The sequence below is a fragment of the Nomascus leucogenys genome, chromosome 14 (assembly GCF_006542625.1).
Source record: "Nomascus leucogenys isolate Asia chromosome 14, Asia_NLE_v1, whole genome shotgun sequence".
In the NCBI taxonomy this organism is placed as follows: Eukaryota; Metazoa; Chordata; class Mammalia; order Primates; family Hylobatidae; genus Nomascus; species Nomascus leucogenys.
Genome location: NC_044394.1, coordinates 68,725,979 through 68,753,973, shown reverse-complemented (window position 1 = coordinate 68,753,973; position 27,995 = coordinate 68,725,979). Strand labels below are relative to the sequence as shown.

At 39.6% G+C, this 27,995-nt stretch overlaps 1 protein-coding gene across 1 annotated transcript in view; it reads right to left on the bottom strand.

Moving 5' to 3' along the window:
- DNAH6 (dynein axonemal heavy chain 6) overlaps positions 1 to 27,995 on the bottom strand; it is a 354,720-nt gene that overhangs the window by 66,830 nt on the left and 259,895 nt on the right. The window contains exons 61-63 of the mRNA XM_030828117.1: positions 25,784 to 26,017; positions 20,113 to 20,248; positions 8,421 to 8,590 (exon numbers count right to left, since the gene is read on the bottom strand). Of these exons, the coding sequence (XP_030683977.1) occupies positions 8,421 to 8,590; positions 20,113 to 20,248; positions 25,784 to 26,017 (540 nt within the window). The remainder of the gene's footprint in view (positions 1 to 8,420; positions 8,591 to 20,112; positions 20,249 to 25,783; positions 26,018 to 27,995) is intronic.

The following is a 27,995-nucleotide window of genomic DNA, read 5'->3' as shown; positions in this document are numbered from 1 at the left end:
CCTGGGTTCAAGCCAATCTCCTGCCTCAGCCTCCTGAGTAGCTGGGATTACAGGCATGCACCACCACACCTGGCTAATTTTGTATTTTTAGTAGAGACGGGGTTTCTCCATGTTGGTCAGGCTGGTCTCAAACTCCCGACCTCAGGTGATCAGACTGCCTCGGCCTCCCAAAGTGCTGGGTAAATTCTCAGAAGAAAACATAGGTGTAAATGTTTATGACCTTGGATTAGGCAATGGTTTCTTAGTTGTGACACCAAAAGCACAAGCAACAGAAGAAAAAAATAGATAAACTGGACATCATCAAAATTAAAAGCTTTTGCGCTTCAAAAGGACACTACCAAGAAAGTGAAAAGACAGCCCATAGGATGGGAGAACATTCTTGCAAATCATATATCTGATAAGAAACTTGTAGCTAGGATATTAAGAAAACCCTTTTACAACTGCATGATAAAAAGACAATCCAGTTTAAAATGGTAAAGAATCTGAATAGACAGTTCCACAAATAGCCAAGAAGCACAAGAAAAGATGCTGATTATTGTTAGGGAAATGCAAATCAAAGCCATAAGGTACCATCTCACACCCACTAGGATGGCTATAATAAAAAAGATAACAATAAATGTTGTCAGGGTGTGGAGAAATTGGAACCCTCATACACTGATGGTGGGAATGTAAAATGATACAGCCTTTTAGGAAAACAGTCTGGCAGTTCATCGAAAAGTTAAACATACCATATAATGCAGCAATTTCACTAAGTAAATACATAAGAGAAATTAAAACCCATGTCCACACAAAAACTTGTACACAAATGTTTATGGCAGCATTAGTCATAATAGTCAGAAAGTGGAAACAACATAAATGTTCATCAACTGAGAATGAATATATAAAATGTGGCATATCCATGCAATAGTATATTATTTGCAATAAAAGGGAATGAAGTACAGACACTTGATACAGCAGAGACGAATCTTTAAAATATTATGTTAAGTGAAAGGACGAGACACAAAAAAAACAGAACAGGCAAATCTGTAGAGACAGAAGTAGACTAGTGTTGGTGATGATGGCACTGGGGGATGATGGCTATGGGTATGGCGTTTTTTCGGGGGGTAATTAAAATGTTCTAAATTGTGACAGTTGCGCAGCTCTGTGAAGATCTTAAATGCCGTTGAAGTGAATATCTTAAATGGGTGAATTGTATAATAAGTAAATTATCCCTCAATAAAGTTGTTAAAAATGTTGTTACTACACATGATCAAAGAGTATGTCTGTGACAGCTAACGTGGCATTTTTAACATTTTCAAGTAACTCTTGCTTAATCTGTATGGAATAGAGATCTTTCTTACTTAGCAAGCAGTTACGCCAAGCATCAACGAGACTCTTTTGGGGAATTTTCTTCCATGGGATATTCTGCTTAAATAAATAGTCAGTACACGGCAGAATTAACAACAAGGACTTAACACTGCGTTCATACATCTGGGGTTTACCAAATTGGGAAAAGCTTGCAATTGTTGCTCTAAGTGAGATTCATCAAAATTCTGGTTTCTCTATGGTTTTCAACGGAGAAAACCAGCTGTCACAGAAACTGCCTTCTTTGTGAGGTGGAGGAAACCTGGATTGAAACACCAGTCCTGCCAACATTTGAGTTTCCAGTGGATTTAGCCTTGGAAACCAAGATGCTTCAGGGAACGATGTATGACCTCATCTCTCTGATAGCTTTGAAAACAGTTTCTCCTTATGTATATTTAATCACCTTAAAACAGTGGTTCTCAAAGTATGTTTGCAAAATCCCAGCATTAGCATCACGTGGTAACTTCTTAGAAATGCAGGTTCTTGGTCTTTAGCCCAGACCTACTGAATCAGAAACTGGGGGATGGGCCCCAGGAGTCTGTTTTAACAAGACCCCCAAATGATTCTGATGGAAACCAAAATTTGAGAACACTGGTATAGAGAACTTGTCTTAGCTTCGTTCTGTGGTGATGAATTATTCTCTATCAAGCAAGCTTTATTCATCTCTGAATTATGGTAGTTTTTTTTCTCTTTCTAGTTCAAATTCCTAATAACCTTTTCTGAGAAGTTGATACTATTGATGCCAAAGAAAGAGTTACTGGGATGACAAGCATTCTATTTCCTGTTGCAGTTCTAATGAGCTTATACCATGTGGCTTACTAAGAGTTTTTGAAATGAAATTTTATCTTTAGGTCTAAACACACTATTTATGAAGAAGGCTTGGTTTTCGTGTAAAACTACAGTTTCCCACAGAAGCCGTTTTGTTGGACTATCCTCCTTCTTCCAATAGAGCAGTTGATTGCACCATGTAGAGGCACTGGACGCCCAATAACCTCCGTTTGTGAACAGACCTGGAAACAATAGTTTGGTTACCCTGAACTCTCTCATCACAGATGTCTTGTTTCTAGTCTTGTCTTAGTTCTAAGGCTTCTTTACATACTCTTTTTCTCTAGTCAGGGAATCTAGATCTTCAGTTTTGAAATGGAATTTGGATTCTTCACTCTTGAGCCCCCATTTCTTTAGCAAGTTGTTCTTTGGCATCAATAGCAGGGTAAGGATTGTTCCTAAATGCTTTGATGAGGGCTCTAATTGGTAGGAGGTGTAGCTGGGACCACACTGTCATACTTGAATCTTTTCTTCAGGTGATACTGTCCTTGGTCTTGGCTGATCTAGGTTCCTGTCTTCTCTGGAATGGGTGTCTAGCTCTTAATTTCTGAAACCTAATCTGGGTTTTGATTAGTGTTGATTTGTGAATATATGCTACCAATTGTTTGGTATTATAACCTGGGTAAGGTTTTTGGTTGACGGCATTGATAAGAATTTTCGATGAAACCTCTGTGAATTTGGTATGACAGTGTCTACTATTTGTAGCTTTGGTCACATGTGGACAGCTATCCTATACATGTTGCAAGAGAGTTTAGGTGTTCAAGGATGTGACTAAGAGTCAAAATATTTTTTTACTATGGAAAATTTCAAGTACATATAAAATGAGAGAATAGTGAACTTGATGCTTCACCCACCTTCAACATTTTTTAGTACAAGGACAATCTTATTTGATTAACACTCCCACCCACTCCCTCAGCCTCTAGGATTATTTTAAAGTAAATCTAATGCATCATATGATCTTATCCTTTAGTAATTCAATATGTTTCTACAAGACAGAGACTCTTTAAAAAAGTATAATCACATAGGCCAGACATGGTGGCTCACACCTGTAATCCCAGCACTTTGGGAGGCCAAGGTGGGAGGAACACCTGAGCTCAGGAGTTCAAGACCAGCCTGGGTAACATGGCAAAACCCCATTTCTACAAAAAGAATACAAAAATTAGCTGGGCGTGGTGGTACATGTCTGTGTACCACTCCCAGCTACTTGGGAGGCTGAAGTGGGAGGATCCTTTGAGCGGAGGTTGCAGTGAGTGCAGATCATGCCACTGCACTCCAGCCCGGGCAACAGAGAGAGACTCCATCCCCGCATCCCCCCAAAAAAAACAACAAACCAACGAAACAAACAAACAAAAAAACCATAATCACAGTACCACAATTACATCTAAAAAATTAACAATAATTCCTTAATATTATCAAATATGTAGTGTTCACATTTCCCTGAATAAATTATAAATGTATGTGAGCATATGTTTAAATAATAGTATGTTATTGTGTATATTTAACAGTATGTAATTATGTATATTTAGTATGTTAAGTTAGGATCTAAATAAAGCTTATACATAGAGATTATTTTGTCTTCTAAGTCTCTTCTAATCTATAAACTTCATCGTCTCCTATTTACCTTTGAAAAACAAACAAACCAAATGTGTTGTTAAAGAAATCAGATTTTATGTCTTGCAAAAATTTTCATAGTCTATAATTTTCTAGCTTCAATGTCTTTATTTTGAAAATTCCTTTTTTTGACTTATGGCATCTAGTCATGCTCTCATGTTTCCACCATCCAACCTGGTAGCTATTGTCCATATTCACTGGAGACTTTCCACCTGAATCAAAGCCAGCCTTCCTTTCTATTACATGTTTGTTCCATTGAACAAAGTGTTACTGATTTATCTACTGCATCCCAGGCACCATCTGAGGTGACACAACCCAGGTTCAGGGTTCATGTGGACATCCATCAGCCTAATCTTGCAGTTCCTTGGCCTCTAACTCCAGTGCACATCCTCTTATCTCTTTCACAGTCACCCACACCCATGGTCAACCTCAGAACATTGTCATCACTTGGAACTGTTCCCCATTAGAAATTTTAAGCTCAATTTTGATTATAACCTCTCCCATCCTTCCATTTGTGCCACATCCCTAGTCTAACTACATCATTTCTCAAAGAAATTTCTACCTACTTATTGTTCCTTTTCTTCCAGTCTATAAGCCCTTTCTATTTCTCTTCTTTTTCCTATAACTACTCTTATCAACACTCTCAATGGTCTTACATTCTCTATTCTTTTATTGTAATCAACTGTATTTAAGGTCAACCACATAACTTATTTTCTGTGTTCCTACAGAGTGACATAGTTTGAATATTTGTCCCCTCCAAATCTCATGTTGAAATGTGATTCCCAATATTGGAGGTGGGGCCTAATGGGAGGTGTTTGGGTCATGGAGGTGGATCCCTCATGAATGGCTTGGTGCTCTCCCCACAGAAATAAGTGAGTTCTCACTCTATTAGTTCATATAAGAGCTAGTTGTTTAAAAGAATCTGGTGCCTCTCTCCCCTCTTTCTTGCTCTCTCTCACACCATGTGACATGTTTGCTCCCCCTTTGCCTTTCACCATATGTAAAAGCTTCCTGAGGCCTCACCAGAAGCCAAGAAGATGTTGCTGCCATACTTGTACAGCTTGCAGAACTGTGAGCCCAGTGGACTTCCTTTCTTTATAAATTATCCAGCCTCAGGTATTTCTAAATAGCAATGCAAAATGGACCAGTACAGAAAATTGGTACTGAGGAATGGGGCATTGCTACAAAGGTACCAGAAAATGTGGAAGCAGCTTTGAACTGAGAAGAGGCTGGAAGAGTTTGGAGGGTTCAGAAGACAGGAACATGAGGGAAAGTTTGGGACTTCTTAGAGACTGTCTAAGTTGTGACCAAATGCTGACAGAAATATGAACAGTGAAAGCCAGGCTGATGAAGTCTTAGATGGAAATAAGGAACTTGCTGGGAACTGGAACAAAGGCCACCCTTGTTATGCCTTAGCAAAGGACTTGGCTGTATTGTGTCCATGCGCTAGAGGTTTGTGGAAGGTTGAATTTAAGAGTGATGACCTAGGTTATCTGGTGGAAGAAATTTCAAATTTTTCATAATCTAATTTTTTCACCACAAAGTGGTCAATAAGTGCCATAGCTCCTTCTAACAGCCTACAATCAGATATGGAAGGAAAGAAATGACTTAAAGTTGCGACTTATAATTAAAAGGGAAATTGAGGGTAAAAATTTGGAAAATTTGTAGCCTGCTTATGTGGTAGGGAAGGAAAGAGCATTTTCAGGAAAGGATTCTAAGAGGCCTGCAGAACAACCACTTGCTAGAGAGATTTGCATGACTAAATGGGAGCCAGGTGCTACCATTCAAGGCAAGGGGAAAAAAGACTTCAAAGGCATTTCAGAAATCTTCCAGGTAGTCCCTTCCATTGGAGGTCCAGAGCCCTGGGAGGCAAGAATAGTTTCAGTAGACAAGCCTTGGGCGTCGCTGTCCTGAGCCACCTATGGAAGCTGCTCCCCAAATCCCAATATCTCCAACTCTACCCTTGGCTCAGAGGGCTCCAGGCACAGCTTGGGCTGCTACTCTGGAGGGCACAATTCATAAGCCTTGGTGGCTTCCATGTGATGTTAAGTCTGCAGCTGGGCAGAATGCAAGAGTGAAGGAGGCTTGGCAGCTTCCACCTAGATTTCAGATGTATTGGAAAGCCTGGGTGCCCAGGAAGAAGCCTGCTGTAGGGGTGGGATCCCCATAGAGAGACCCTACTAGAGTAGTGCCAAGAGAAAATGTGGGGTTAGAGCCCCACACAGAGTCCCCACTGGGGTGTTGCCTAGTGGAGCTGTGAGAATGGTAGAGATACTGGCAGTGCACACCCTCAGTCTGGGAAAGCCATAAGCATTCAACTACAACCCAGTAGGGCAGTCAACATGGACAGCTGCCCAAAAGGCCATGGGAACAGGGCTTACTAAGGCCTTGGGAGCCCACACTTTGCACCAGTGTGCTCAGGATGCAGGACATGGTGTCAAGGATTATTCTGGAGCTTTAAGATTTAGTGTCTTCCCTACTGGGTTTCAGACTTGCATGGAGCCGGTTGCCCTTTCCTTTTGGCTGATTTCTCCCTTTTGGAGTAGGAATGCTTACCCAATGCCCAAACCACCATCGTGTCTTGGAGGTAAATAACTTGTTTTTGATCTCGTGGGTTCATAAGTGGAAGGAACTTGCCTTGGGTCTTAGATGAGATATTGGACTTTGAAACTTTGAGTTAGCACTTGGATGAGTTAAGGCTTTTGAGGACTGTTGGGAAGGCATGATTGTATTTTGTAATATGAGAAGGACATGAGAGTTTGGGGGCCAGGAGTGCAATAATATAGTTTGGATGTTTGTCCCCTCCAAATCTCATGTTGAAATGTGATCCCCAATATTGAAGGTAGGGCCTAGTGGGAGGTGTTTGAGTTATGGAGGTGGATCCCTCATAAATTGCTTGGTGCTCTCTCCATAGAAATGAGTGAATTCTTGCTCTAGTAGCTCACGTAAGAGATAGACGTTTAAAACAGTCTGGTGTCTCCCTCCCCTCTTTCTTGCTTCCTCTCTCACCATGTGATGTGCCTGCTCCCCCTTTGCCTTTCACCATATGTAAAAGCTTCCTGAAGCCTCACCAGAAGCCAAGAAAATGCTGGTGTCATGCTTGCACAGCCTGCAGAACTGTGAGCCAAATAAACCCCCTTTCTTTATAAATTACCCAGCCTCAGGCATTCCTTTATAGCAATGCAAAGCAGACTAACACACAGAGATAGCAGAAAATCCTACAACATAGCATCAACACCTCCCAAATATGCTTTCATCTTTTCCAGTTAGTTTTTTCTCCCTTTTCCCAAAGGAACAATCTCCATTTTCCTCTAATGCTTCCTGAAACTCACCAATCAAATCCTTAGCAGATAATATTATACCCTTATTAACAATAAAATTAGGAATTATATCTAAATGCATAGAAACTGGAACTGTCCTGAATGCTTCATTCATTCTGTTGATAACTTGTGCTGTGTTGAAACTTGCCCCTCCTTGGCTTCCATGACACTTTTTTTTTCTCCTAGTGTTTTTCCTGACCCTCTGCTATTTCTTCTTATGGGCTCCTTATCCTTTCTGCCTTTTAAAAGTTGATGGTAATCAGAGCTTCATTTTTGCCCATCTTTCCTCTTATTCTGTCTTATTCCTCTACGATCCTAACAACTCCCACAGTTTTACTTTCCAACTGAATGCTGATTCCCAAATCTCTATTTCTAATTCATATATCTCTCTACAGTTTCCTACTTCCATATGAGCTGACTTTCAAACTGCTATCCACTCTGATAGCTGTAGAATCAACAGCATCTTTCTCTCACATATTACTCCTTTCACACTTGCTTAGTTGTTGGCACAACTATCCCCTTTGGCATGCAAACAGAAACTGGGGGCCATATCAGTTGCCTCATCTCCATGCTCCCCTTCATCTCTCTACTACCTCTGTCTTAATTCAGACTGCCATAATTTCTTTCATCTTCAAACAGGTCCTGGTAACTATGGCTTTGTACTCTTCAAATGTCTCCTCTCCATTGTTGTCAAGATCTGAAAGGCCCATTATTTCCCTTCTAAAGCTTCCCAACAGACCCCATCCCTTCAACAGAGAGCACAGTACTCTAATGGCACACACCAGGGAAGGGATAACCATGGCCCTGGCTGGCTCTCTTTCATAATTCTCTATATAAAACATTATGTTCTAGTAATAACACAGAACCATGTTTCTTTTCTCTTTTTTTTTTTTTTTTTTTTTTGAGACGGAGTCTCACTCTGTCGCCCAGGCTGGAGTACAGTGGTGCGATCTCGGCTCACTGCCAGCTCTGCCTCCTGGGTTCATGCCATTCTCCTGCCTCAGCCTCCCGTGTAGCTGGGACTACAGGCACTCGCCACCATGCCCGGCTAATTTTTTTTTGTATTTTTAGTAGAGACGGGGTTTCACCGTGTTAGCCAGGATGGTCTCAATCTCCTGACCTCGTGATCACCCGCCTCATCCTCCCAAAGTGCTGGGATTACAGGCGTGAGCCACAGTGCTCGGCCCATGTTTCATTTTTTTGAGTCATCTCCCAAACTTGGCCATTGTTACTCTCAAATACATTTATAAATCATAACTGGCTAGTGAGCTTTAGTAGAAATAATTGTAACACAGTCCTTTAATTAAAAAAATGCCCTACCTTTTCTTCTTTAAAACATTTAATAAGAATTAGCTTATGGAAAGAACTCAATCCTGCACTCCACGGATCCTGGCGTGCGGCCTCCTTTTCCTGTCTCATGTGTTTCTCTTCGTGTTTCATTTTAGAATAGCCTTCCCATTCCTGTGGGTTAATATATGTCTCAAAAGATCCTGGAAATACAATTTAAAGAAGACAATTTAATTAGATTTGTTTTGGCTTTGAAATTAAATAATGTTTGGTAATTTAAAAATATCTCTGTATTTACTATCAGTTTTAACCACTAGTATACTGTAAATACATCAGTCTCCCCTGCTACCCAACCTAATCAAAAAGTAAAGAATTTAAAATGTAATCAGAAAATAGCAGCAAACCACTTACAAAAAACAAAAACAAAACAAAATATTAGGAAGGTTAAAAATAAAAGGATGCATAGAGATACTTAAGCAAATGTGAGCAAAAATAAGATTGAAGTGATAAGGGTAATATTGAGTTAACTGGAATTCAAAGCAAACATAATTAAATGGGACAAAGTAGGTTCTTATATTAATAAAAATAAATCCAAAATAAAAACACAATAAAATGAACCCAGGTGTGCCAGAAAATAGCATAAAAATATGTCAAATAATCACTGTTAGAGGTAGAAGAAAAAGCAAGAAAAAAGATAAAATCAGTCTATGATAAATGAAGTAAACTGAAAATTCTGGCATATGTAATTTGAACACTATAAATAATAGCTGAATACGTTGACATATTTACATTATGCCCTAATAAATGATACATCATCCCCTACTCCCTGGCTATAGAATATAAGAAATGGATTTGTATCTTGTATGAAAGTTAGGATCATAGTTAGTTCTTACAATGGTTATAACATGTACTAAGAATTCGCACTGACATTTCTGTAGGTACAGAATGCATATGGTATAAACCTTTCAGAAAGCCAAAATAACTAGTGTGTTCTCCAGGGAGGAAACAGGTTTCTTGGGTTGGCCATTAGGCACAATTGTTGGCTTGCATTTCAGGCTAGAAAACAACTTTCTCTAGCTTGTCTGCAGGGGCTCTCCTCTGGGGGCTTAATCATAGCAATCAGAAAGCTAGTGACACAAAAATTCAGTGACATTTCTGACCATGGCCTTGAGGTAGTGTTCATCTTTGCAAGATTTATAATTTATATATGGAATATAGACAATTACAAGGTATGAGACCACAAAGCATACCATGTCACAATACTCTTTAGTTAAAGGTGTTTGCATTATTCTGAAGACCAGGTAGCAGAACTATGTATTGCAAAAGGACTCCTTTTCCAGTGAGGTTCTCATTATTTATTGTGTAATCATTAGGACTCCAGGTAATGATGGGAGAAAATAATGCATAAAATATGCATTAGAAGATGGTATCTAATAATGCATTATTTATTTATTCATTTGGAGACAGAGTCTTGCTCTGTTGCCCAGGCAAGAGTGCAGTGGTGTGTTCTTGGCTCACTGCAACTTTTGCCTCCCAGGTTCAAGCAATTCTCCAGCCTCAGCCTCCCGAATAGCTGGGACTACAGGTGCACAACACCACACCAGGCTAATTTTTTTGTATTTTAGTAAAGATGGGGTTTCACCATGTTGGCCAGGCTGGTCTCCAACTCCTGAGCTCGGGCAATCCACCTGCCTCAGCCTCCAAAAGTGCTAGGATTACGGGCGTGAGCCACCGCACTTGGCTTAATAATGCATATTTTAAATAACCCCCAATTAATAGGACATGAAGCACTTAGAAATCATGAAAGACAAAAGATTAAGGCAATTAGGAAGTTTCTGAAGGTAAGATTGACAATGGAATTAAACATCACTTGCAAATATCTAAAGCTCACTTTTAGAATACCAGCCATCCTATCAAACTATGCACAAACCTTCGTAAGTCTGTAGCATTTCTGGAATAAACCTTGAAATCTAACACATAAAAACAGGAAAGTTTTTTTAAATTGTTGCAATTTTAGTCTCAAAGACATGGATAACACATGGTGCTTTTTATCAAAAAATTATGAGTTGTCCCTACAACTACTTTGCTTTTCAACCTCCACACCTTCCCTCTTCCTTTGCCTCTGTGTAGATGAGGCTCCATCTAGCCTTTCTGCTTTGGGTCTGTCCCTAACTGTCCATCTCTGGGTTTCTTCTATGAGTATTTTTCTTTTTGTGTTCTATCTCTACCTCTAGCTGTCTCATTTAACTGGTGCTTAATATAGCAACAATTTTTACTAGGGAGGGGACAAAAGACTAGAGGGGAATGCACTTTTCAGTAAGTTAATGCATTTATTGAACAGCTTTTTTTCCCCCAGTCTTCATTTAGAAATCCAATAAATATATTAGGATCTTAGAAATTCTGGTTAATGTAGACTTTAAACCACCACACTTGCTGGGTATACTTAGTTAAATAAATATTCATATTAGAAGTATAAGAGTAATTACCAAAAAATAAAAATAGAATTTCAAATCAGTAGAGGGGAAAATAAAGAGTGTGGATGATGCAACTGAAGAAGAAAGGAAGGAGAGGAGAAATAAAGGATATAAAGAAAGGAAGAAGAAAGAAGAGAAAAGGAAGCAAAGAAAAAGCTGGCAAGAAAAATATGCCCAAAATAAAGATGACGAATGGAAGTCCAAACAGATCAGAGTTTCTTAACTTTACTAATATTGACATTTTGGATGCTGTAGTTATTTGTTGTGGAGGGTTGTTCTGAGCACTGTAGGATGTATAGTAGCATCTCTGGTCTCTACCCACCAGATGCCAGTAGCACCACCCCAGTTGTGGCAAACAGAAATGTCTCCAGACATTGTCAAATGGAAATCTTCCCCAGTCAAGAAGAACTGAAATAAATCAATAGCCATAATAAATATAATCAGATTAAAATTTGTCTGTTAAAGACTTTCATGTTCCTCAAAACAACAACAAAATCCTACTAAGATACACCAAAAACATAATGATGACACACAAAAAATGGAAAGTAAAGAGTGTAGAAATATATAGAGTGGGAGTACTGACTAAGAGAGGCTTGCTGTAATAATACTAATATTAGAAGATGTATTTTGAGGTTTTAGGTCAGGATGGCTGACTAGATGCAGGTATTGTGTGCTGCCTCCATGGAGAAGAGCCAGAATAGTAAGCAGATACTCACATTTCAAACAGGTAATCTAGGAGTGAATGCTTGGATTCATTAGAGAAGAGACATGAAGTACCAGAAGTAAGTAAGGAGAGGGTTCAAACTAGCTTGCGCAGCCAGGAACTGACTGGCCTGGGAGATGGTCCTGGATGCAGGGAAACAGTAAGAGGGAAATCCCTGGAGCTCCAAAACAGGGTTTTATGATCTTGGCTACAGGAGAAACCCTTGACCCACTAGGGCCTTGTGCCTGACATATGGAACTGCCTAAAGATTGTACAGAGACATTTCTCTAGAAAGGGAACCCACACACAATCCCACAGGAATCCGAGCCTGGTGCAGCCTCAGCTGGGTGCCATTTTGAGAACCCAGATCCTGGGGATTTACAGACACAGCTGCAGCCACTGTGCTGCTCCAGGGAGGGAGAGGGGAGAACGGGCACACTCATACACCCCCTAGAGGGTACTTGCTGCCCTGCTATGAGCTGCTGTTGAGACTGAGATATGAGTGGACCACACTTCTCACAGCTTCCTGCTTATGCTGCTTGCCTGAATGGTGCCTCACCCTCTTTAGCCCCAGGCCCAAGGTGTCCTTTTGAGAATTTAATGCTGGGCTGAGCTCCACGCTTTGCTTAGTTTGGGCTGATGTGGCTGTAGCCTCTGCTTGGCTAAGGAAGAACAGGGAGACCAGGTCATCCTACTCACATCTAGGACAATACTCACAGCTCTGTAGCAGGCTGCTGTGAGACAGATGCGAATGAAACACACTCCCCACAGCTTCTTGATCATGCTGCCTTCCTGGGCAGTGATCTGCCCTCCCTGTTTTCAGGCCCAAGGCACCATTTTGAGAATGTAGTGCTGAGCTGTGGCCCATCCTTTGCCTGAGTTTGGGCTGATGTGGCTGCTGCTGCCACGCAGCCAAGCAGGGAAAAGGGACCAAGGCTCTCCTATGTATACCTAGGACAATGCCCAATGCCTTGCTACAAGCTGCTATGAGACTGAGACTTGAGTGGACCACACTCCTCACAGCTTCTTGTCCATGCTGCTCACCTGAGAGGGGCTCCCCACTCTCTAGGTGCAAGCCCATGGCTGGCACCATTTTGAGAGGTTAGAGCCATTGTTTGGTAACCTGGCAGCAGTGGCCACAGCAAGCATTTTGGTCTTAGGTGAGATTAAAATGCTTGTTCTGGAAGGGGAGAAGGGTCCCCACAGGCAGAATTGAGCAGTGAGTGTGGAGAGTGCCCTAGTAGTAGGTGGTGGAATTACGCTCTCTCCCATCACAAGACTGGAGTGGGAGGAGAGTTGCTGGAGTTGAGGTTTTTCCCAGAGGGCAAGACTTTCAGCCAGAGACAGCTTTGCAATGTAGAACTGGTCTGCGTGGGTCATAACAGGGTGTCCCAGCTTGTTTCCTTGGTCAGTTGGGGAACAGTGCCCCACCAGCTCTGAGGAGTGGGAGGGAGGCAGACTCCACTCCCCTGGAGATCTAACCCTTGATGCAGACTGTCCCTAAAGGAGGGGAGAGTGCAGCCCACCAAAGACCCCCTTGGATAAAAGAAAACGTGAGTGCAGTGCCAGCCACTGAAGGTGGTACCACCAAAGCCTGGGAATGGACATGGGGGGGGTCACACTTACTCCATCACCCTTCTTCTCAGCGCCCTGTCATGGATTTGGAAGTGACTCTTCACTTTGGGGTCTGGGGAATGCAGGTTGAAAGAATCTGTGTCTCAAGCTTCTCCAGCAGCTCCACCGTACTGAGGGTGAATGTGCTCTGCAGAGGTGCTTTTTGTACTTCTCTAGTGCTTCCACCCCTGCTTGTACCCATCAGTTCTTACTCTTAAGCACCATCTACTAGACTGCATCCTGAATTACACCACCAAATAAAATTACATTGCTACAACAAGCAACTTCTGAGAAAGCCACTGCATGAACCTACTTGCAACCAAGGAACCTGTACAGAGAGCTGGCACTCTGAAAGCACCTAGAAATGAAGCCAATTAATCATACACAATATACATCACAGTCATACCCCCAAGGGAAAAAATGAATAAACAAGAAGCCCCACCCAAATGATAGCAACTTAAAAAAAAAGAGAGAAGTATCAGCTCTCTCAGATGAGGAGTAACCAGTGCAGAACCTCAGCAATACAAAAAGCCAGAGTGTTTCATCACCTCCAAAGGATCCCACTAGCTCCCAAGCAATGGATCCTAACCAGAATGAAATGTCTGAAATGACAGATATAGAATTCAGAATATGATGCAAAGAAACTCAATGAGATTCAGGAGAAAGTTGAAATCCCACACAAAGAAGCCAGAAAAATGATCCAAGATATGAAAGACAACATAGCTATATTAAGAACAGGACAGAAGATATGAAAGACAACATAGCTATATTAAGAACGAGACCAACATAAGTTCTGGAATTGAAAAATTCACATCAGGAAATTCAAAATACAAATGGAAGCCTTAACAACAGACTAGACCAGGCAAAAGAAAGACTTTCAGAGCTTGAAGACCAAGCTGCCAAAATGACCCAGTCAGACAAAAGTAAAAAAGAATTAAAAAAATGAACAAAGCCTTTGAGAAATATGGGATTATGTAAAGTGACCAAACCTATGACTTACTGGCATTCACGAGAGAGAAGAGGAGAGAATAAGCAACTTGGAAAACATATTTGAGGATATAATTCAGGAAAATTTCCCCAATCTTGCTAGAGAGGTCGACACGCAAATACAAGAAATCCAGAGAACTCCTATAAGATGCTACACAAGATGACCATTCCTAAGACACACTTGGGGATGGATAGGAGGGATAGGACTAACCAAAGTCCATGTGAAAGAAAGAACTTTAAAGGCACCTAGAGAAAAGGGTCATGTTGCTTATAAAGGGAAACCTATCAGACCAACATCAGACTTTTCAGCACAAACCTTATAAGTCAGAAGAAATTGGGGGCTCATTTTTAGTATTCTTAAAGAAAATAAATGTCAGCCAAAAATTTCATATCCTGCCATGCTAAGCTTCATAAATGAAGGAGAAATAAACTGTTTCCCAAACAAGTAATCACCAAGGGAATTTTCCACCACCAGACTGGCCCTACAATACATGCTTATGGGAGTTCTCAACGTGGAAACAAAAGAATAATGCTTGCTACCATGAAAGCACATGTAAGCATATAGCCCACAGAACCCATAAAGCAACTATACAATAAAGACTACAAAGCAACTAAGCTAACAACATTATGACAGCAACAAAATCTCATATATGAATTTTAACTTTGAACATAAATGGCCTAAATGCTCAAGTTAAAATACATAGAGTATCAAATTGAATGAAAAAACAAGACTCATTCTTCTTCTATCATCCAAGAGACCCAGTCTCACATGTTATGACACCTATAGGCTCAAAGTAAAGGGATGGAGAAAGATATGTCATGCATCAGAAAACAAAAAAAGCAAGGGTTACTGTTCTTATATCAGAATTTAAAAAAGGACAAATAAGGGCATTAAATAATGATAAGGGGCTCAATTCAACAAAACATCTTAAGTGTCCTAAGATATATGTGTATCCAACATTGGAGTACCCAGATTCACAAAACAAGCACATCTAGGCTTAATGGAAGACTTTGGCAGGACAGAACAATAGTCACACAACACACAACACCCCACTGATAGCATTTGATAGATCACTGAGGCAGAAAATTGACAAATTCTGAACATAAATTCGACATGACCATTTGGACCTAATAGACATCTACAGAATACTCTACCTAACAACCACAAGACACACATTCTTCTTATCTGCATATGGAACATACTCTAAAATTGACCACATGCTTGGTCATAAAGCAAGTATCAATAAATACAAAAATATCAAAATCATACTTAGCATCTTCTGAGACAACAGTGACATAAAAATAGAAATCAATACACAGAAGATCTCTCAAAACCATAAAATTACGTGGAAACTAAACAAATTGCTCCTGAATGACTTTTGGGTAAACAATGAAATCAAGGCAGAAGTGAAAAAACTTTTTTGAAATAGATGAAAACAGACATGGAATGTATCAAAACCTCTGGGATGTAGGAAAGCAGTGTTAAAGGAAAGTTTATAGCACTAAAAAATGACCTTGAGAAGTTAGAAACGACATTGAGAAGTCAGAAAGTTCTCAAATTAACAAAGGAGTCCTGTACCTAAAGGAAACAGAAAAACAGGAACAAATGAAACCCCAAACTAGCAGAATAAATAAAAGAACTATAATCAGGGCAGAAATGAACAAAATTGAGACCTCAAAAACCATACAAAGGATCGATGAAACAAAAAGTTGGTTTCTCGAAAGGATAAACAAGATTGATAGACCATAAGCTAGATTAACAAGGAAAAAAAGAGAGAAGATCCAAATAAGCATAATCAGAAATAACAAAAGTGACATCACAAATGATCCCCCAGAAATACGAAGGATCCTCAGAGGGTACTATGATGAGCATCTCTATGCACACAAACTAGAAAAATCTAGAGAAATGGATTAATTCCTGGAAACACACAACCTCCCAAGATTGAATCAGAAAAAACAAAAAGTCCTGAACAAACGAATCACGAGTAATGAAATTCAATCAGGAATAAAAACGTACCAACCAAACAACCAATGGAAAAAAAAAGCCCTGGACAACCAAATTGTACCAGATGTACAAAGAAGAGCTGGTACCAATTCCACTGAAACTATTCCAAAAAATTGAGGAGGTGGGACTCCTCACTATCTCATTCTATGAAGCCAGCATCATCCTGATACAAATATCTGGCACAGACACAAAAAGAAAAGAAAACTAAAGGCCAATATCCCTGATGAAAAGACTCAAAAATCTTCAACAAAATACTAACAAACTGAATCCAGCAGCATATAAAAAAGTTAATTCATCATAATCAAGTGAGCCTTATTCCTGGGATGCAAGGATGATTCAACATAAACAAATCAATAAATGTGATTCACGTCACAAACAGGACAAAAACAAAAACTATATGATCACCTCAATAGATGAGGAAAAGCATTTGATAAAATTCAACATCCCTTTATGATAAAAATCCTCAACAAACTAGGCATCAAGGGAACATACCTCAAAATAATGAGAGCCATCAATGATAAATGCACAGCCAACATTATACTGAAAGCATTCCCTCATAAGAACTGGAACAAAACACAGATGTCTACTCTCACCACTCCTATTCGATATAGTACTGGAAGTCCTAGCCAAAGCAATCAGGCAGGATAAAGAAATTTATCCAAACAGGAAAAGAGGAAGTCAAATTATCTCTCTTCACTAACAATATGATTCTGTCCCTAAAGAATCCTAAGGATTCGACCAAAAGACTCCTAGACCTGGTAAATGACTTCAACAAAGTCTTATGATATAAAATGAATGCACAAAAATCAGTAGCATTTCTATATATCAATAATGTTTAAGCTGAGAAACAAATAAAGAATGCAATCCCATTTAAAAGAACCACAAAAATATTGAGGAATACATCTAACCAAGGAAGTGAAATATCTCTATAAGAGTAACTACAAAACACTGCCAAAAGAAAGGATGAAACAAATAGAAAAACATCCCACATTTATGGGTTGCAAGAATCAACATCATTAAAATGGCTATGCTATCCAAAGCAATCTACAGATTTAATGCTATTCCTATCAAATTACCAATGTCATTTTCCATAGAATTAGAAAAAACTATTCTAAAATTCATAGGAAACAAAAAAATGTGCTCAAACAGCCAAGGCTATCCTAGTTAAAAAGAACAAAGCCAGAGGCATCACAGTAGCCAACATATAAATATACTACAAGACTACAGTAACCAGACCAACATAGTACTGGTACAAAACTAGACACATGGACCAATGGAACAGAATAGAGACCCCTGAAATAAAGCCACACACCTACAACCAACTGATCTTCAACAAAGTGAACAAAAATAATGTGGAAAGAATATTCTATTCAATAAACGAGCTGGGAAAACTGGCTAACCATATGCAGAAGAATGAAACTGGACTCCCTACTTCTCACCATATACAAAAATTAACGCAAGGTTGAAGTAAGACCTCAAACTATGAAAATCTTAGAAGAAAACATAGGAAATACTCTTCTAGACATTGGCCTAGGCAATGTATTTATGATGAAGAGTCCAAAAGCAAATGCAACAAAATAAAAAATAGACAAATGGGATTTAAACTAAAGATCTTCTGCATAGCAAAAGAAAATATCAATTGAGTGAACAGACAATGTACAGAATGGGAGAATATATTTGCAAACTATGCATCTTACAAAGAACTAATATTCAGAATCTATAAAGAACTTAAATCAATAAAAGTAAATAAGCCCACTAAAAAGTGGGCAAAGAACATGAATAGACTCTTCTCTAAAGAAGACATACAAGCTGCCAACAAAAACATAAGAAAAAATGCTCAATATGACTAATCATCAGAGAAATGCAAATCAAAACCACAATGAGATGCCATCTTACACCAGTCAGAATGGCTATTAAAAAGTCAAAAAAGAGTAGATTTTGGCAAGGTTGTGGAGAAAAGAGAATGCTTACATACTGTTGCTGAGAATACAAACTAGTTCAGCCTCTGTGAAAAGCAGTTTAGGAATTTCTCAAAAAGCTGAAAATAGAACTAACGTTTGACCCACAATCCCATTACTGGGTATATACCCAAAGGAAAATAAATCATTCTACCAAAAGACACCTGCACTCATACGTTTATTGCAGCACTATTCACAACAGCAAAGACATGGAATCAACCTAGGTTCCCATCAACAGTGAATTGGACAAAGAAAATGTGGTATATATGCACATGGAATACTATGCAACGATAGAAAGAATGATATTATGTCCTTTACAGCAACATGGATACAGCTGGAGGCCATTGTCCTAAGTGAATTAACACAGAAGCAGAAAACCAAATATTGTATGGTCTCACTTATAAGTGGGAGATAAACATTGGGTACACACAGACATAAAGGAGGGAACAATAGACCCTGAGGATTCCAAAAGAGGAGATGGAGGGAGGCAGCAAGGGTTGAAAACCTGCTTATTGAGTACTATGTTCACTACCTGGGCAATGAGATCATTAGAAGCCCAAACTTCCCCAGCATGCAATATACCCATGTAACAAACCAGCACATGTACTCCCTGATTCAAAAATAAAAATAAAAATAATAAATTAAAAAAGAAATATATTTAAGGCAAAAAGCATTATTTGGAGTAAAAAGGGATATTATTTAATAAAAAGGAACAATTACTAAAAACTTAACTGTAAACCTATTTTTATATACTGGCATAGTTTCACAAAGTATAATGGGAAAAATTCTAAAATTACAAAGGGAAATTGCCAATCATAGTGGTATACCTTAATATAGCTCTCTTAGAATCTGACAGATCCAGTATAAGAATATTAGTAAGGTAAATACCACAATTAGTAAGTTTGAGCTAAAGGTCACATATGGAAACTTGCATTCAAGAAATGACATGCATGGAATATTTTATATAAACAAAACATGCACCAGGCAGCAAAGGAAGTGTATATAATTCCAAAGAGTCTATTTCATGAAAACCATGAGTATAATTTCCATAATGTAATTAAATTATAAACAAGAAAAAGATGGTCCCCTAAATCCTAAAATGGTTTTGAACTAAAAAGTGTAGTTTTACTCGGCACTTTGGGAGTCCGAGGAGGGCGGATCACAAGGTCAGGAGATGGAGACCATCCTGGCTAACACGGTGAAACCCCGTCTCTACTAAAAATACAAAAAATTAGCCGGGCATGGTGGCGGGCGCCTGTAGTCCCAGCTACTAGGGAGGCTGAGGCAGGAGAATGGCATGAACCCGGGAGGCGGAGCTTGCAGTGAGGCGAGATGGCGCCACTGCACTCCAGCCTGGGCGACAGAGGGAGGCTCCGTCTCAAAAAAAAAAAAAAAAAAAGAAAAAGTGTAGTTTTATAATTGAAAGGGCTATATATTAAAACTTGTAGGGAAAACCGAATACAGAATGCTATAATTCAGAGTAGTCGTTACCTCTGAGGAAGAGCGAAGCGAGAGAGAATAAGGGGATTCTGGGATGCTGGTACTGTTCTATTTCTTGATCTCGGTGATGGCTCATAAATAAATCTACACAGTTTGTGATAGTTAATCAAACTATATAATTTTGATTTATGCATTTTTCTGGATTTATGTTATCCTTCAATTAAAAAGTAAAAAAAAAACCTATGGATACAGCTAAAGCAATACACAAATGTATATTTATATTCTCAAATATATTCATAAAATATATGTATGTGTGTGTGTGTATACATATATATATATAAAGTAAACATGAAATATTAAAAATTCATGGGCCAAGCATTTGACTCAAGAAATTGTGAAAACAAATAATTTACAGTTTCTTAGAAATGAAGGAAGTTCCTAGTGAAAAATATTGACATTGCAGAAGAGGTTAAAGAAAACATTAAGATTAGGATTCAAGAGCCTGTTTATAAGCCTCCTCAGCAGGTTCTTTTTGTCACATTACCTAAGCGTATGGAAATAGGATGTGACAATATATTTTGGGTAAGTCTGTGAAAAACTGGAAATGATTCTTCCAAGTCACAACATGCGAACCATGTAGCAGTAGATAGCCAGGGAGCTTCAGGCTTAGGTGGGCGTTCCTGTTTGGAGACAGAAAATGAATAATAATTCACAAAGGCAATCACAAAATATACTTTCACTTTGTCCAAGTGAAAAATCAAGCTCTAATAGTATGTTAAAATAACCATTTTCCTAGGACAAGTAGTACAATATGGTGAAATAGAAATGGTGTTGAATCAATTCTAATTGTGGACCTTTGCACAGAAGTACAGCTGCTAAAAACTTTTCAGATTGACATTTACAGAAAACAAAGTGGATCAATTAAATCTGCTACCTTCAGCCTGTTTTCTAACACCCAACACTGATCTTTCCCCACTTGCCAAATATTCCTATGGTTAATAATTTTTCTCTAGAGAACTAGTCTCCCAATCAGATTCCCCGATGTTCTCACCCCTAGGAGACAGAGAAAGCTGAGTATGGAGCAGTATCAGTAGCAAGACAAATGGCAACCTTATTCTAGCTGTAGTAAGTGTTTGTCTAATTATTTTAGATATTCTTAGAAACTTCTGGGAGAAGTGTTATGCCATCTGGCAATATTCCTTGAAGCACTTACATGTGGGCAAACAGTTTTAAAAGACACAGAAAAATAGCTGTGATTGAAAGACTGAAACTAGTTCTTCGAAATTTCCTGAATATTTGCCTGAGGTTCCTTACTATAATTAAAAACAGGTTTATTGGGATACAATTCATATACTAAGCAATTCATTCATTTGAAGTATATAATCTAATGATTTCAGTATATTCACAGATATGTACAACCACCATCACAACTTAGAACATTTAATTTCCTCAAAAAGATACCGTGTACCCATTAGCTATAACTCCCCTTTAATCCCATCCCTTGAGCCCTAAGCAACTGCTAAACTACTTACTGTCTCTATATATTTGCCTATTATGGACACTTCATCTAAATCAAATTATATAATATGTGGGCTTTTGTGACGGACTTCTTAGCTTAGTGTTTTCAAGGTTCATCCATGTTGTAGCACGTATCAGTACTTCATTCTTTCTTATGGTTGAATAATATTCCATTGTATAAATATACCACCTTTTATTTATCTATCAGTTGAAGGACATTTGGGCTGTTTCCACCTTTTGACTAGTACAAACAATGCTGTTATGAATATTCGTGTCCAGCTTTTTGTGCAGACATACGTTTAACCAGTAAGCATAATGGAAATATTCCAAAAAATGAAAAAAACCCCAAATCTGAAACACTTCTGGGCCCAGGCGTCTTGAATAAGGAATACTCAATCTGTAATGTATTGTAGCAACTCTGAACATGCACCCTTTCCCCAAAGGTTTCTTATTGTTACTTGCTTATTTCTTTAATAACTGACTGGATTATTTTAGTGGAGTCTCCCCACATCCCCTGCACAGCATTAAGTCTCTAATATTGCTCCTCAAGGGGTGCAGCCTTAGGAATGCCCACAGTTACCCCGGAATGATCATAGCTTTTTCAGGGCTCTTTTTGATAGTTTCTTTCCCTGACTGCATCTAGCTGTTAAGCACCACTAATTGTGGGCTGATGGCTCTAATGTTTTTAACAATGCTCTTGGGGATATAAATTTCTCCTCAGACTAAAACATTCAAATTTGGGCCCCTTTGAAGGAGTTGCTGAGGTCAGTGTTTGGGTTTTCTTCTGGTCTTTGGCAGGCTTCAGTGTCTTCTCCTAAGTTATCTCTGGCAAACCAGCTGGCTTATAATGTTGTCTCTCTGTCCAGTAATTCCATCAACCTCCTTTCAATTGCTTTTCACTACAACCTTTATTGTTTTAGAGAGCATCATTAGGCTTAAACTTTCCCATACTGTGTTGGAAATGAAGTCAGTTACTCTGTGAGGAGATAAGGAACTATCGGTTTTATAGGTTGCTTCTCCCACTCAGGCAAAACCTCCAAGCCAGGGGCATGACAATGTTGCACTTTTCGCAGAGGCATATTCCAGCTCTAGGAGCTGAGTACGCCATGGATGGGAAGATAGTAGCTTCAGGTCTCCTCAGCTTGCCTCTGCCATTGAGGAATTACTGTCTTAGGAGCTGGGACAACAGTGATGCTGCACCAAACGTGGAGTCTCGGTCTCCCCAGTGGAGGCTGGGTGGAAGAAGGCAGCCCCACCTTTTGGCTACACTCAACTGGAACTTATCTTCAGCAGTAGGTAGCTGTGGGCAGGACGAGAAATGCTGCTGTCCTGTCCTTCTCAGGAATATGGCCCTTTAACTGGCAGTGGGGAGTAGGCAGGAGCCCCTGTGCTCTTAGCTGCATCAGTCTTGAGTACAGTTCCTATCTCACTAAGCTGGGACCAGGAAGGGAGGGAGTGGGTCTAGGTTCAAAGACCACAAGACTCTTGCTGTCCTTACTGAGCCTCTAGTAAATTCTCTCAAATAAGTGTTTATTCATTTGCTATATGTGCCCGGGACCATTTCCAGATGCTTTAAATGATCCTTATATAATTTTCAACAGTTTTGCTGGGGAGCCAGTGTGCGAAGATCCTCACACTGTCATGCTGGAAGTGGCATTTCCCTGTGTTACATCTTGATCCTCGATAAATCTCTCAAAGACTCTTAGATTAGTTAATGTTCATAGGCATTTATAAATATCTAATAAACAATTCTGAGTGGTTTTGCTGTATTTTGATCTCTAATAATAATGTGTAAAACAAATCACTGGTCTGCACAAATTTTAATGAATTTTCCAGGAAATAGATTTCATGTAAAGTTTTCTGGTTATGCTATTATTACGTACTAGCATCATTTTTTGGATTCCTAGCACTAAGAGAAAATGCTTTAAAAAAAGCTTGTCCAACCCATGGCCCACAGGCCACATGCAGCCTAGGACGGTTTTGAATGTGGCCCAACACAAATTCGTAAACTTTCTTAAAACATTATGAGATTTTTTTTCGCGATTTTTTTTTTAAGCTCATCAGCTGTCATTAGTGTTAGTGTATTTTGAGTGTGGCCCAAGACAATTCTTCTTCCAATGTGGCCCAGCGAAGCCAAAAGATTGGACAACCCTGTTTAAAATATCATCATTTAAAAACATTAGTTGTATGGACTGAATATAGCCAATGAGAATAGCCTGGAGACCTCAATTTGCAGAAATCCATTTACCTTGTCCACATGTAATAGAAACCTGCAGATGCTTGAGGCTTTGCGTATTGGTTCTAGTTGTTTTCTGTTTGTCCCTAAACTCTAACTGTTGTGGTTCAATCCTGGAAATGCCTACTTCTGCTCACACCAGCCAGTCTCCAGCTGCAGATCCCAGCATCTCCCCCCACCTTTTGTTGTTGTTGCCACCTTCTAGAAATCTATGTTTTGCTTATTTGGATTTTCTTTATCTAGTGCATCCACTCAACTCCAGATTCCATGGGGCATGTATCTCCTTCCTCTCTCTCCTCCCATCCTGGACACTCATCTTTTATTCTTTCTAGGTCTCTTCCAGGGCCCTTTTGCTGCACCATCTCCTTGCATAATGACATAATCTTGTCATAGGTGTTTGGAACTCACTGCACATTTTTCCACAGAAAAAGTTTTATGCATGGAAGTTGGCTTCCGAGGTTATTCCAGAAAATTTAATTTAGATCATAATGAATGTAGCAAAAAACAATGTAGCACTTATGATAAAAATAGAAAATACTAGTGTCAAAATATTAAATGAAGTGACCATATAAAATACACCCCAAATCCAAATACATTTCTAAAAAAAATTATTAGTCAAGAATCATTCCAATTTCCTCATGGTAGAGGAAAAGACAGTTTAATTAAAAATAATTCAGAGAGGTTTCTGACGATGGTAATTTTAAATTTTGAGTTTGATGGTATTTAAAACATATTTTAAACTTTTCAAGATATGCTGTTCATGAGAAGTAGGTGGTGCTGGAATGGACATGGGCTTTGGGAGCTTAGAACACAGGTTTGAATCAGACTGTGTCATGCAGTAGTGTGATTTTTGGAAAGCTCTTTAACCTCTTTGAGTTTCTGTGTGAGAAAACTGTAAGCAGAGCTGTTGATAAGGCTGCAGTGAGGAAGGAAGGGCGAAAACACACAGGGCAGGGCCTGGCTAAGTGATTGGCTAATAGTCAGCAGTAGAGTGAACTGGTTAAGAGAGCAGGCTTTACAGACTGCAAGTGTTCAAATCCTGGTTCCAGGTCCTGTTAAGTGTGTGATCAGGACAAGTTACTTAACCTTTCTGTGCCTAACTATCTTATCATAGACTAGACATACAAATTGGGAACTTACCTAAGAAGAATACTGAGAGGAATAAGGGAGTTGATATACATAAAACACATAGCAAGCTCTCTGTGAATATGTACTGTGATTATGAGGATAAGACACATTAAGAGAGGAGTCACAGAATATGTGTGTGTGCAAGATGGATGGGGGTCAGGGAGGAGGAACATCTGGTGGAGGGATCTTGTCTCGGCTTTTTCTGGGAGCATGGGGTGCTGAGAGTCAAATAATAGCATCAGGTTCAACCTCCTAGTGATACATTGGGGTTCAAATACTGGCAAACAGGTGCAGATGTCAGGTTTGAAGGGGCCAAGGACAGGACTTGAGATTTGCAGAGTTGGACAGAGCCAAGAATTTAGAGTGGAGCAGAGATCAAATTTTAGGCAAGGTTTGGGGGCTCACCTCTGTGGGCCACTAGCTTTGTGGTATGTGTGTGGGTTAAACCAGTTTAAGGGACTGGAGCAAGCAGGACAAGCAGATGAACATGAAGAAGGGAACTGTAGCAGAACTCGTATTACAGTATTACAGAAGGTGACAATCAAGTCATTTTGTCACTTCCCATGCTTTATAACGAGATATATCTCCAGGCAAGAGAGGGTCATGGTTTTTTAAAAAAACTATTGCTAAATCTGTGAATTACAACTTTTATTGGATTTTCACTCTTTACATTTGTAAGAGGGTCAGCTTTGCAAAACATGTTCACTTCTACTAGCTCGTTGGTTACTCCCAACATTCCTTTTCTATAGGTGAGGATAGTACTCCATACAGAGGTTAAATCATACATTATACAGCTAGTTGGAGGCAGAGCTGAGTTATAACATGGGCCTCCTGACCTCAATAACCCTCCACTGGGCCACACAGCCAAATGTATGGCCTTCAGTCACCAGAGTCACCACAGAGCACTGGTAGGTGCTTGTGGGCTCTATCTAGAATAACGATCATAGTATTATTCTGTTTTCATGCTGCTGATGAAGACATAGCTGAGAATGGGCAATTTATAAAGAAAAAGAGGTTTAATGAACTCACAGTTCCATGTGGCTAGGGAGGCCTCACAATCATGGCAGAAGGCAAAAGGCACATCTTACATGGCAGCAGATAGGTGAGAATGAAAACGAAGTGAAAGGGGTTTCCCCTCATAAACCATCAGGTCTCATGAGACTTATTCACTACCACGAGAACAGTATGGGGGAAACTGCCCCCGTGATTCAGTAATCTCCCACCAGGTCCATCCTACAGCACATGGGAATTATGGTAGCTACAATTCAAAATGAGATTTGAGTGGGGACACAGCCAAACCATATCAATCATCATCTAAATGGGAATCAGGTACCTTTTCCAATCCTGCAGAACCTCGGAGAAAGAAATTCCATTCAGCATCATTTAGGGTTCCTTGCTGACGCATCATCTCAACACAGAGCATAAAGCTGTAGATGAGTTTATGTTGCTCAAAAAGTCCTCTTGAAACATTGACATAAGCAGTTAGGAGAGTTTGTTCCAGTAGTATGTCCAGACGCTGTTGTAGATTTTCTGTCTTTACAGAAGTTTCAATAGTGGTATTGAACAACTGTGTGAAAGAGAGCTCTATCAATGTCTCTGATTTAATTCATTCTCTGCAGAGAACAAAAAATCTCTATCTCCCTTGTTCGCATTCAGTGAGTAAATGGCAGCATGGGAGATGAATACAGTAAGTCCTCAATGTGCCCAATAGGTTCTTGGAAACTGAGACTTTAAGTGAAATGATGCACAGCAGGTCTCTTTGAATTATGAACAACCTTGCATTCAAAGTCATTTTGCTACTACATTGATGAGACCAAAAAAATTGGTTTCATTATATGTCGTTTGGCCTAACAAAGCCACAGTTTCCAAGAACCCATCCACAACAGTAAGTGAGGACTTACTGTACTATAGAAAAGTCTAGAATTTATCCCAAAGTGATACGTGATATTTGTTTTCTACATTCCCCTTTCTCTCCTATTTTTAAGAAATGGACCAATGCCAAGCTCTTGACAATATTCAAAAGGCATCATCTTGATGTGAGACATGAAACTTTGGAAAATGGAGGTGAGCTAGCAGGACCAGTTTTTTCACATCTTCAACCCAGATTTGATAAACCCTGCATTTTGGGGTGAGAGATGTAAGATCAAGGTATGCTCATGCTTATTTCTTAGCACTTCCCCAAGATAATTCTTAGGGTGTAGAAGTAATGTGCTAGAATTTTCCTGGAAATTTAAGAGAAACTGATTTTGGTGATTTTAAAGGAGATTTCTACCCTGTTTCCTACCTGGAAATTTTGAAAGGAGAATCACTACCACAAAGGTGCCCCATATTATAAAGATACTGGGAAGGCAGTAGAGATGGTGGCATTGAGGGATTAGGCCTGAGGTAGTCCCACCCATTTTCTGCAACTGCTAAGTGGAGTGGAAGGAAGATCAAAAAATTTCTAAAGGCCCCAAGCTGTGTGAGGAAGCTGAGCAGAGCCTGAAAGTGTGGCCTTCCTTGGAAGTCACAGGGCAAGGAGGGATCTTGCAGCAGAGACTCAGGGGAAGTCCCACCAGGGTTCCGAGGGGCATGTGTTTGCAGTCTCAGGATCCACAGCCTGAGGGGCAAAGGTGGGAGGTGAGGTAGTACCTGCCCAATCCCTGGGATCAAGATATATTGTTCATGGTGAGGGCAGACCGATCAAAACAGACTGGCAGCTAGAAGCCCACTAAGGACCAAAGCAGATCAGGGTCAAGAAGCGTCCTCCACTCCTCCCTAGAAATACTGTGCTGAGGCTGTGCAGGCCTCTTTTACCCACCCTTTCTACTAATAGGATGGAGCACAAAGGGAAAGGGGCCTGATTGTGTCAGTCTCCTCACCAAAATAGGTCTCCATTCCCCCAAGTTAAAAGGGCTTAGAGGAAGCCTACAATTATTATAGGGAATTGGGAAAGTCCTTATTGATTCTCCTGAAAGTTTGGTTGACAAGGGTAATAGAGTTTTGTTTTAACACACTCAGGAGAAAAGAGGACTCAGCCCTCTTTAACTACCTGACAAGAACCATAGAGGTTAAAGCCCAGTGAATATGTGATAAATATGGTACCAAAATAAAACCGGTAAATCTCAAAATTCTCTAAAGAATTTCACAGTGAAATGGGTTTGGTAGAGGGTATCCTGGCCAAGGCTGTCACCTACAAATATGTTTTGGATTTCTGGTTTCTCTTCTAATCTGTAAAACTCCAGAGCTTTGAAGATTCATCCTATATCACTTTTACTTTCAGCCCAAGATATTTTAGGGCCTTTTCACTTTTATTTCTTGAGGAGATTTTAAAACCTTGAAGAGCATAAATTCCAAAACACCCAGGATAAGAAAAGTATTAACAAAAAGTCATTTAGGTGGCATTACAGGATTTGGTAATCCTTATTTTGTTTGGGTTAATACCTGTCAACTAAAGGAAGGGAGCAGAGATGTGAGAACCCAAACCCTTGCCTCTAGGAACTGAGGTTTGAACCCAGCACAGATGGCTTTTAAAGGCTGCTAAAATGAACATCTTGTTGAAAGAC